Below are 12766 nucleotides of genomic sequence, written 5' to 3'. Positions count from 1 at the left end.
ATGACCCCAAATCTATTGATCGTCCCTTCAACAATTCCTTCATATTCATAAGAGTGCCGTAAAAAGCCTAACACTGCAGATCTCATTCAAGTATATCACACACACTCACATATGTATTGTACTTGTTACTCTTCAATGATGTCCACATAATCATACATTCAATATTCCACATTATCATACATCAACTTGTTTGTTAGGGTTTGGGTTAAGTTTGGCAAACTCAAACGGTACATTCAAATGGAATATTTATATTATTATTCAGTCAGTAATTGCATTAGCAAGTTAGTCATTCAAGTATAGAAATGACATCACAAAATCTATGATAAAACAGACAACATTTTTGTGATTATGAGGTTCCAAATAATACAACTATTCATCTAAACTAAGAGGGCCCTTTAGTAAGAGAACGTATACATATAGAACACACATACTGTACAAAAGCAGCTTCTTAGACCCATCACTTGTTATACAAAGTGCAAAAAACGCTCTCATTACATGACACTGTGCTTTTTCAGATATAAACTTTAAAAAACATATCAGATTATTGGAATGCAACTTTAAACGTCCCGTTAAAGACCCATTTTGTTTTCATGCTCAATATTCAGCCTGCAAGTTACCAGTTTTCACCTTGTTCAATATTTTTTCAAAAATGGAAATCACAATGTTTCCTTAGATTAAGATGTTCTGGTGCAATAACACTCTATATATTAAAGTTGCCCTTATACAGTACCTGCGTAGTAACACTGTAGTAACAACACAGTATTATGTTGTTATTGCATGGTAAATGGAGTTGAGAGGTTTGTGTTTGAAGTAAGTGGAGTGAGGAACACAATTCAATGTTGTTACTGTGGTAATAACAGTGTTACTACACACTTATGCTGGTCTCTTTATGTATGTACATTGTGTGACCCTATACAGTTGTTAATGATGGCAGAGAGAGCCAAAACAGCAGTAAACGAAGCCCTTCTGAAGCAGCTACCAACTAGAGCAGTGTGTTATAGGAGAGATGATGGATTACCATGGTATGTTACGACAACTGTACATTCTAACAGGCACTCTAAACACTTGGGGCCAGCAATTGAAGACCTGTGGAATGAAATAAACATTTGTGAAACATTCATGAGTTTTGTTGATGATTCCTCTACGACTGATATACATTTTCAACCAACCTATATTTCCAGGGACAAGCGCTTGTTCCTCACTGTGACTATGTTTCATTCTCTATGGCCATCCCAGGGTTGCTTGTGCCTGGAAGAGGGGGGGGACATACATATAGGCAAGATATATGTCATTCATTCTAACTGGGTCCTAAATTAGCTTCACATTCTGTATTTTAACATCTGGCAGCGCTTGAAGCCACCAGGTGGAGACAAATCACTGAGTTGACCTCTCACCTCTTCTCTCCTTGTCCTCTGCCCCGTCACTCTCTGTCCAGGAGGGTGCGCTGTTGAGCAGCCGACTCTGGGACTCCCTTAGCGGTTTGGCAGGGAACTGGTGGGTCTCTCCAACACTGTAAATCACAGGTGAAAAAAATCCTCAGCCATGATCCCATAGTAAAAAGCAACATGTTCTTGAATTGTGGGTTTTATTTGGAACAAACATGTCTCAGTATGCTACTACTACTAAAGAAATTCAGTCATTTGTGTTTTTCTGTGCATACAAACCATCTCTGTGTTAATGAACCAGTGTATGAAGCAGCTCTAGGCAGGCCAGTGAGGTTAATGTAGAGTAAAGATGGCTACCTCTTTCCCTTGCTCTATGAGGGATGAACACTCACCCCTTGGTGGGGGGATTGTGTCCACCAGGAGTGGAGGGCTGCTCAGGATCCTGGTTCACCAGACAGGTTGGGAAGGAGCAGCCATCCCCCAGGCTGAACAGTCAAGATACAAAAAACAGGAGAAAGACAACCCTACCGTTAAAGCTCCCTGCAGACAACTGTTGTTGATTTAGTCAGACCACAGTATTACTAGCTTACTTAAATACAATGTCCGGAAGTTGTGATGCCTTTTGTTTCCCTCAAAATTGAATATAGATGTGTGATGTAATGTGTGAAATCATACAGACACGTCAGCCAGTGTGAGAAATACCAGACGTTTTACAAGGGGGGCTAACTCTGAGCAAAGAGAAGGACATTTTACCTGGAGAAAACAGGAAGTGGCCAGTATCTCATTTCATCACCAAAGACCTGGCGGAAGTTCTTACTGAAGCCCAGACTAAAGCCGTTCTTATCTGTTCCATGACGAAACGCTGGTGCACGGACAGCCTCTGAGAGAGAATACAATACAGCCCATTCACCATTGCACAGAAGTCCTATCTATCATTGAAGATATACCTGTTATCCATACTCCAACCAGTAGATAAGGAAAATATTCACTTCATTGTCATAATGTGTATTCCTACAATCATAAGTGGCCTAAAGATGGTTTACCACAACGGCTGAAAGCTCATAAGCGTCAGAGGCCATTTATTCTAGGGAAGTCTAGTTTCACAGCATTTCATCACTCCAAGGAAACAGTATTATTTGTGTAGAAGAGAGGAACCTTATTGCATTGGTGTTATCTAATAACAACACCAGTAAGAACCATTTTGAGACCTGATTAAATATATTTTTAAAGGGGTATATGGGTGAAAGAGTTGAAAAGGGGATGGGGAGATAACAACATGTTATGTGTGCCTGATCAGGTCTCCCACAACTGCAGAGAACACATTCTTGCTCACATAATGTACTGTAACTCTACCTAATTGAACTGCCCTTGGTAAAAGCACAAGAAAATCATCCATTTATAATCGACTTCATAAAATATACCGGTGACAAAAAGCCTGAGAAGCCGCCTGCTCTTTGAAGACAGGATGGATTCTGGTCAGCTCGCTGCGCTACCAAGTGTGACTTCTCTTTTTCCTCAAAGGGCCTGTGCAGCCGGGCTACCTTAACAGTGTCCGTTACTAAGCCTCTTACTGCTCTGAGCCCCTTGGCATTATAACACACTCCCTGGATAATCCACTCACTCCAATCTGAGACAAAGTGCACCACTGTGCACACAGAATAAGAGACTGCCCTGTCAAGTAATGGTCCTGACAAAGAGCCTTATCAAATCACGCCACAGATGAGGGAATACATCTCTGTTCTTATTGGACGTGAAAAACAGAATTAAGTCCCTTCTCCAGTCCAGAGAGTGGATAGTGAGTCGGCATCAGTTGCATCAAGACTGGGGCTGTTAACTGTGTGTTATAGTAAGAAACCGGTAAGATACCCGCAAAACAAACACGCACGCACGCACGCACGCACGCACACGCACACGCACACGCACACGCACACGCGCACACACACACACACACACACACACACACACACACACACACACACACACACACACACACACACACACACACACACACACACACTCCTTACCGAGAGTTGATCTGTTCTTGCAGACTAGCCAGCAATGATAGGCGAACAGTGCAGCCAGGCTGACGGAGAACATGGAAGAAGCGAAGAACAGGAACATGATGTGGAACTTAGCCTGGGTGTCTGGAAGGCCATTCTGGGGGGGAACAGTGACCCACATGAACATCAGACTCATGTAGTACAACATTATATATAACCTCTGTATGGGAGTTGTTAGCTCATAGCATCTTAGCATGTGTTTGCTACGTACTGTACTGCAGGTCCTAGGACACTACAAAACTAGCCTAAGGGGCTAACCAATCAGTGTTCATCGCCCTCTAATTCAATGTCACTGATTGGTTGATTGGCTCATACCAGATATTCTTTCCAGCGGTCATGTGGTTTATGGATATTCTTGCAGGGAAATCAGAATACCAGGACCATAACATGAAACAGTTATTTTCAGTTATCAACTAAGCTTTGCATAGATGACTTGCACATGCAGTCATCGAAATCAAATTCATTCTCCCACTAATCGACAAGGACAGTGAGACATAAATATATTAACTGGCAATACATCGTCATTACAAATGTAAAGCACCCCCCCCCCCCCCCCCCCCGACTGATTTCAGAATGTGAATAATTCAAACGTTCGCGATGAACATACTTACTGTCCAGAATTTGATGAAGTACTGGAGATCTGTAGCCGTGACGAAGAGGCAGTAGAGTAACGAGTAGGAGAGGAAGAGCATGAAGAACTTGTAGTTGGAGAAGCCCACGCAATTATTCACCCTGCCACAAGTCAACACACGAGTGCAAAACATCAAGTCAATATCTGCCAATGTTTTAACATCCTCAAATAATTCAACAGCTGAACCCAGTCGTCTTGGAAAACAACGGACGAAGCTATTTGCATCTCAAACTCTCTTTTGTCTCTGTCAGTAGATAGTGAATGTATCTGAGATGCAGTGGAGGCTGGTGGAGGTTTCGTTCCATGCATTATAACGAGCCCATCTTCCGACTTCTGCCTCCACCAGCCTCCCCTGATGAGACGGTACATACCACGGGCAATGGTGATCCATCTTTAGGATGCACCTGTTAAGATAAGATCAGACAACATTGACAGAACTCAGTAACAGGGATCATACTGTCTGTCACACCGTGTCATTCTTTTGTTAGTGCACACAGTAGAACATGATCAAACAGTGAGTCATACTTATCACAGACGGAGCAGTGGTGACACCTATCAGGCTTGAGCAGCTGACATCGATCACAGAAACGGATGGCTGAGGGGAGAGGTGACAGCATGTTCAATCAGACAGCAGCAGCACCCGCAGGCCGGCCTGTCCATCCCAAAGACCACTGACCCATAACATGGACTTTGGATTACGGGGGGGAGGCCAAGCCAGGCCATCATATGTGTCAGTATGAGCTGCTCTGCAAGGAGGATGTGCTGCTGTTATAGAATTTAGGGCCATGCGCTCTGTGTTGTTGATTGTTATTTCTGTAACTTTGTGAACAAATACTGACATGCTGTAGTTTGCATTGTAAATGAACTGTCAATATGTAATTAAGTGTGTAAATTAGAAAATGGTGTAATCGATATAGCGCCTAATCGACTGGGATGTGTTATGCAAGAGATGGATTGGTGGAGGTCAACCACAGGCCAACATGGTCACGTCCCTCTCAGGGGCACGGGGCAAGCTTACAGTCGCTTAGTCACACAGGTTCACACAGGGATGTGGACAGAGCTGTACCTCCAGACATGGTGCGGGTGTAGATCGGTAAATCCTTGGCTATCCTTCTGAGAATCTCCTGCTGAGACTCTCCTCGATCTTCGCGCTCCAGCAGCTCTTTGTCTGAGTAGGACAGGTGAAACTGTGGGGGAGGAGAGACAGAGTCATCAGGCAGCATCATGAACCTCTAGTATACAGGACCGCACTGTAGGTCTAGCCTCTATCCCTGACCAGTGTCATATATATACTGCATGTGCTTCCCAATTGAGAATTTATCATAGCACATTTTCTAGCCTGGGTTTTGATGAGGTTCTGTTTTCCCATTTCCAATACATATCATTTGTTTGCTCTCTTGTTTGTATCGTAAAGCAAATTCAAGTTCGCTTGATTGATTGATTGATGGATTGATTGACTGAGTGTGAAACGTCGTCTCCATTTGAACATGTATGGTGTGTGTCACAACACATTTACAAGACCAGTGAATCTACAGTAAATGTGTGGAGCCCTGGATGTTGAAGGACTGCAGTGTTGTGTGTCACACGGCTGGTCCAGCCTGTAGGGCTCAGTCATGTGCCCTTCTCCCCCTGCCCTTTGCCTCTGATTCCTCCCGCCTCAGCAGGCAGACTGAAGGAGAGCCGCTCCCCTGCTAGCCTTCCTCTACTCCACTATTAATGTGAGCCACTCAGGCGTTCTGTGATTGAAAGCTAAAGGCTTGTAACTTTGACATTAACAAACAACATGGCACACAGGAGACATCGCTTTTACTACAACATCCCAACCACAGAGCCATCTAACTACAGTATTTCATCTTATGGAGAGGGTAACTATTGATATTCAGTTACCTGGATGTTAAGTCTTCCCCTCGGTAGCACAAAATGAAAACAGCACTGGAAGGTGGCTTTTTTGAGTGTGTCGTCTAAGACGTATAGATTCAACAACAAGCTTCATCAACAAGCTTCATCAACTGCCGTGGTCAGGAGCAGAACCATTAGAGTGCTCCTTCAGGCAGTAACAGAGGAATACAATAGTAGTCTAAATGACACACTCAATCATGGAGGGAGGCTCTAGCCTACTTCTGCATTTCTCCTTGCACCATCTTGTAACACACTTGTGTTTGAACGTGTGGGGGTGTGATCAGACATACTCACAAACACACATACGCACGCACGCACGCACGCACGCATGCACACACGCACACACACACACACACACACACTCACCTCTTTCAGGGGATTCATGGGTGCGGTGAAGATGGTCTGCCAGTAGGCCCACACAAACAGGATGAAAACGACATGGTACGCCAGCAGGTACACAACTGAGAATAGAGAGAAGACACAATACTGTCCAGCTCACATTACGCAAACAGTCATCTGCTTAATCGATGGCACAATTTCAGATTAAACCAACAAAGACCCCCCTGTTTTACGGTTGGTTTTCCCATACTTTGTGACATCAAACAGATCACAAGGATAACTGTGGGGCTGTTGGACAGATCCCAAAGGAATCGTTACAATCCTGAAAAACTTTTTTGTCATTTAGAGAGGGATTTATTCAGCATTCTCTCATTAAAATTGTCTAAAGTAAAATAATAATAGTTTTTGGATTGGAGTTTAAAACAAAAATGAGCTACATGCTTGTCTCTGTCAAGGCCCAGGATCATGAACATCATTCATCTTCCTTAAAATGCACACCTCCAGTTCCATCATGGTAACATCCTCCTGAGGTTTGGTCTCCAGGGGAGGCTGGTGGAGGTAGAAATCGTACGGGCTCATTGTAATGCACGGGGTGGAATGAGAAATGGTATCACGTGTTTGAATGAGTCCGTCCTCCGATTTCTGCCTCCATCAGCCTCCACTGTTGGCCTCTCCTACCTCTGTGATTGTACTGATAACAGACACAGCCCTGAACCAATCAGCAGTGATTTATAAGTTGTTAGACAGACCCTTAAAACAGGTCCACTTCCTCAAGCCTACAATGGGACTAACCACCTGAGCGGCAGCTCTGACTGATGGCCACTGAAAGGCCCAGGAGTGATGCTAGATAAGCTTCCACCTCAGGGCTGTAAATCATTAGGCTTACAACTCTCAGTGCTGCTAGGTTTCACACAGCAGTCACACAGGCGGCACTCTGTCTGGCATCGCATCACAACAACAACAACAACAACAACAACAACATACAGTCCAGAAGAACAAAATATATGGGTCAGAGCACTTACTCTTTTCCCCAATGTTGTCGATGGACTCTGAAAAGAGAAGACGGAAATGTGCAGTCATATCTCTGTTGAAGTATGCTTACACTGTTGAACTGTATAGAGCAGGATACTCCCTCTGCTTATCATGATTGTGAGCCAACTTCAGGAAGTGAAAAAGAAGTCAGTGTTCATCAGCATCAAGTGAATACTTACCTATACTGTACCATACCTGAAAATAAGTCATGGAAATGCTTAAACATGTCTCGTTAGCTTTGGCACCACTGACTTTATTCATGGATTTAACTACAGTAAAAAAAAGGTTATGCCCATTAGGCTTATTTTCTCCTTGATGTGCTGTCACACACAATGCTGTGATATCAACACTCTCCACATGCACCACATCAAAGTCCTTCAAACTCCAGAAAAAAATATATACATTTTGGTCATTGTTTTGCTATTTTATATGAAAAAGCATTACTGTGCATTAACTCAATAGCACTGAAAACAAAAGTAGCATCCTGCACAGTCTCTCTGTGAATGCTGACTCTGGCAGCTGCCCCACAGCGCGGCCACACAAAGCTTCTGACTTCATGCCAGCATCAGCACCCTAACACAGGGTCAACACCCCTACACACATGATCAACACCCCAACCCACAGGGTCAGAACATAGCATCAACACCTGTACACACACATGAACCCCACCCTAACCTAATCCCCAGACTATTGCGCACAGCGCATATAAGCCTGGAATAACAACGATTTAAACATGGCCTTCGTGGAAGTGAACTTGAGTTAAGTATTTGTCATGATTTCATTTGAGCAAATACCACAACTGCGAAGTGTGGCTCTGAATCTGTGGTGTACAAGCACTAGGGGGAGGTGCTGTGGGAGATGATTGATGGGAGGTAAAGCCAATGGCTATGTGTCAAGAGTGTTTCCCGATCTTTGTTTTAGGTAAACAAAGGCGTGTTGAAGTTTGGCGTGTTGGTCCACCAGTACATACATGAACAGCACCCCAACCAGTGGAGGCAGAAATCGGAGGAATGGTATCATTCTGTTCCATGCATTATAATGATCCCGTCCTCCGATTTCTACCACCACCAGCCTCCCCTGACCCCAACACACACTGCACCTAGCCTAATATCCACAAACAGTACCACAGTCCACAGGATCAGTTCCCTAACAGTCATGAACAGTATCCTACACACATCTAATACATATTACATAATATCATCAAACACACAGGATTACTGTAGCTCTAAGTAGCACACTGGTTTTATAGAGAGAGAGAGTGCTCACGCACACACACTGAGAAAAGGTGAGCCAAGTAGCTGAAACAAGGCACACAGCCAAAGAGCCTGTGTGTGTGTGCATGTGTGTGCATGTATGTGTGTGTGGTGTGTGTGTGTGTGTGTGTGTGTGTGTGTGTGTGTGTGTGTGTGTGTGTGTGTGTGTGTGCCAGTACCTTACCGTAACATTGTAACAGAGCCCAGATCTGGGTCACAGTCAGGGACTTCACAGGTTACTGTAACCATCTCTCATTCAACACTAGACTTCACTAGGCTTTGAACATTTTAATTAAACACAACAGTCGGATCGTAAAGAATCTTTTGGATCTTAGAGGCTAGAGGGTAGGTGGACGTGTGTGTGTGTGTGTGTGTGTGTGTGCGTGCGTGCGTGCGTGCGTGCGTGCGTGCGTGCGTGCGTGCGTGCGTGCGTGCGTGCGTGCCTGTCTGTGTGTGTGTGTGTGTGTGTGTTGGAATTGGCGCTTGAGCCATATGCCATAATACACTCATTGCCAACATGCTACAGTTCAACAGGTGCTTGGCAATAAATTAGGAATGGAAAAATTAAACACTGATACTACTCAAATCTGTCCGAGAGTCATTCCAACAACAGTGCTGGTATCACATATCACAGACTGTATAAACCCACAAAGATTTAGAAATTGACTACCTAAAAGAAAATACATTTTCTATATATGGTGTGAAGTCATTTTATGAGAAGTGAAAAACTGGGTCAAGTGCAGATTGCTTGGGGTGAATTAAAACAATGGGATTAACTCAGCCACTGAACTAAAGGGATCAGCTGACGATACAGTCTCACAATTATCCCTATACTTCCTCAGACCACATGTTGGCCTTGGGCAACAATAGTTCTGTCTTTCTGGTTGGCTTCTTGTTCATAGACAATGTTGCAACAGGGTAAAGCATCATATGTCATATCTTTGTAATTTTACAGACAGTACAACGAACACATTTGTTGTATCCACTACAACACATTGATCATAACAGAGTAACGAGCAAGCTGGACATAACCTCCAGTAGCTGAGAGCTGTAGGACGGACCAGCATGGGGACGTTGCCTCAACCTATTCCAGACAGTGTTTACCTCACAAAGCAGGAAGCGGTGGTGTTTGTCCCGCTAAAGGCAGCAGGCGCAGCTGTAACTCTAGAGGCTGGGCCGTCCTGTGTGCAGGTGGTAGTGATGACTGGGTTCTCAGTGAGGTGAGCTCAAAGACATGGGCAGGGCAGGGCAGCACAGCTCTCACCTAGGCTGGGTCATGTGCTGCTACTGCAGCAGAGGAGAGAGCCAGGAGGATTCCTCCATAAAGACATGGACAACATGGGACATGGATCACCCTTCATGGGATATTAGCTCCACATGAGCTGACAGGTTGAATAATTGCATTGATATGGTCAACACTAAAAGCCCAATTGCCAAGCGCACCGAATGATGTTGATTAGATGTTCAGAAAAATAATCTTCAAGCAGTATTTCAGTCAAAAAGTGGACTGAAATGGATAAGCCTACAGACTAGGCACAGACTAGGCAAACAGAGAACTAAGCACAAAAGCACTAAACACAAATGACGGCCACACCCAAAAAGAACCACTGTATGGAGGCCCATTGTGTCTGTGAGATGCCACTTGGTAAAAACAGTGTTTAGTTGCAGGGCAGGGTTAGCTTCTCCTAACCTCTTCTGTGGTCTGACAGCCTGCCAAACAGAGCAACGAGAGGGGCTGGCCATGGACTCCTCCGGGACAGAAACAGATCTTAACCTCACAAAATAATAATGAGCGTTATTCAGGTCAATTCAATATTTGCTAAAGATCTCGCATTGAATCTTCAAAGAGCAGCATTCAAAGCCACTGGAAAGAAAAGCCATGGCTATATGAGTCACTATGTACAGCAGAAAGGATGGCTGCTTGTGTTGTGGTGAAGCAACTGCTGATCACAGTGGTAGATGTAGATGTGAGCATCATAAACTCTCAGGCAATCAATCTTGACGCACAGCTGCATGAAGTGTAGTCGGCCTAATCTGTATATACAGGCAAAGGATAGAGCATAACATCAATCTACCAAACCCATCCTTGGGAGGTGATTTGTTTTTTCTGGAGAGGAAGTCATATGGAGGTGGCTTGATTTGTCATTGTCATATAAATGTCAAAGTGAAGCACAACTTGGATGTTTTACAGCTACAATACAGGTGTATATACAGTAGGTCATTCATCTTACTCAGGGCTTGCTTCTTGCATAGGTGTTTGGATATATTAATGTAATAAATGGTTCATACAAGATTTATGGTGCTGTAGTTTGTTTCACATAAAACATAGTTTGAAAAGAACCATGTAGTCTATGACTGGGTGGTCAAATTATAAAAAGAAACTCCCAAATCCCAAAACAACCATAGACACTCACTGTCTCACTATCTGCTGTATAATCACATATGCCCTCCTAAGAATGTGCAATTTAGGCTATCTCTTTAAGTCACAGCTGTCTGTGACTCAACAGTTTTCTAGGCTACTATCATATTAAAATGGACATGTATCCAGATTAACTTTGCTTTTTAAACCAGACACCGTGCTACTGTCACCATGCACCTGCGTAAACAAATTACTCTACAGTAGCTCTGCGTTCAAAATCTGTCTGGACCAAAATGAGTGAAATGCAGCAGCACCAGAGAAGCAGGAACAACACATGGAGAAGCACTGCAGGGATTCCACACACCATCCTGTCATCAGCAGTCCAATTCATGCTATACAAGCATTGGAGTTATCCTTACCTATGCAAAGCTGTACCACATAGGCGTAGTAGGACCAAGCCACTATGAGGGTGATAAAAAGAACTGGAATCCAATACAAAACTCTCTGACAGCTCCTTTTGACACTACGCGAGCCCGACGGCGCCATATTCTATTTAGTCACCATTTGTTTGGCACTAAGTTTTGTGTCGGTCTGTCACTGCATCTTTGATCATTAATCGCGTCTGATCGATAGTAGGACGCAGCACTTCTGCCGCCTCCACCTCCGTTTTGCGGCGCGCGGCGCGACGTCGCTCGTTCCTGTGTGCGGTGTAAAAAAGCGCCACCCCCTTTGACCAAGTTGCCATGACGTTCATGGGACGCTGCAAACACATATTGTTTTAATTTTTTTGATTGAGCTTTCTAAAATATGCAAATAAAACATTTGTACATTTAAATGTCAAGCGTTTTGATAACATATAATTTGATTAATACCAAATATTTTTCTTTATTCAATATGATTCTTGAATGTGCATACTAGTTCATTAATGGTGTCTTTGAGAGCAGAACTTACACCAACCTCAATATTTCAAAGTTTTCTTCTGAGAAATGTGCTACATAGTCAGCTGTTAATTAGCTGACATGTGTGAAAACACCAACCAAATTACTTACTCAATTGCTGAGGTCAAGCAAGTCATGCAGAGTGGGAGAAAGAGAGAGAGAGAGAGAGAGAGAGAGAGAGAGAGAGAGAGAGAGAGAGAGAGAGAGAGAGAGAGAGAGAGAGAGAGAGAGAGAGAGAGAGAGACAGAGACAGAGAGAGAGAGACAGAGAGAGAGAGAGAGAGAGAGAGAGAGAGCAACAATTGTCTTGAAAACACAAATAAAAATGACACAAAGCCATTGATTGTTTTTTAAAATCTTTATTCCCCAAATCAATGTAACAGCAGATCTGCAAATATTAGCTAAACAATACATAGATCCTACAGTAGATAAGAGCCTTTTAGAAAACGTCTCTAAACAGATATGGCTCCCGCAATTATTAAAGAGGTAGTCTAAAGGAGATCTAAACCCTTCACATTACTTCAACAATAGCTTCCATTATCATGAAAATGAAGTAGGCTAAGTAAACAAATCTATTGGTTTAATTGAATGTGTAACCTGGGCACAACCAATCCAAGTCATTATTCAATCAGCGTATCCGCCCAAAACAAATATCATATCTGACAATGGACTACAGTCTGGTAGAAATCATCAATCATGACTTGCAGTAACCTTCACAAACATGTATAAATGCATTTGGATATTTGGATATATATGCATTAGAGATGGAGTACATACATTCAAATGCAAGTTTTTCCTAGAAAACCTACTATAAAACACCTCTGAATAAACAGTCTCATTCTACTCAACCATTTCATTATGGCTTTGATAT

General features: G+C 43.3%; 1 protein-coding gene across 1 annotated transcript; it reads right to left on the bottom strand.

Annotated features, from left to right (window-relative positions):
* Positions 1-781: 781 nt before the first annotated feature.
* Positions 782-11504, bottom strand: zdhhc2 (zDHHC palmitoyltransferase 2; the record flags this gene model as incomplete). The annotated part of the gene is made up of 13 exons (XM_083685802.1): positions 782-1086; positions 1170-1248; positions 1395-1510; positions 1778-1870; positions 2139-2265; positions 3410-3542; positions 4057-4177; positions 4448-4480; positions 4602-4671; positions 5143-5263; positions 6342-6436; positions 7337-7363; positions 11378-11504. 12 exons carry the CDS (start codon positions 11502-11504, stop codon positions 1208-1210), a joined length of 1104 nt encoding a protein of 367 aa, XP_083541928.1. The 3' UTR covers positions 782-1086; positions 1170-1207.
* Between the last annotated feature and the right edge of the window lie 1262 nt (positions 11505-12766).

This window comes from Argentina silus, assembly GCF_951799395.1.
Source record: "Argentina silus genome assembly, chromosome: 15".
NCBI lineage: Eukaryota > Metazoa > Chordata > Actinopteri > Argentiniformes > Argentinidae > Argentina > Argentina silus.
The sequence above is the reverse complement of the archived record's forward strand: the minus strand, read 5'-3'. Positions and strand labels throughout refer to the sequence as shown.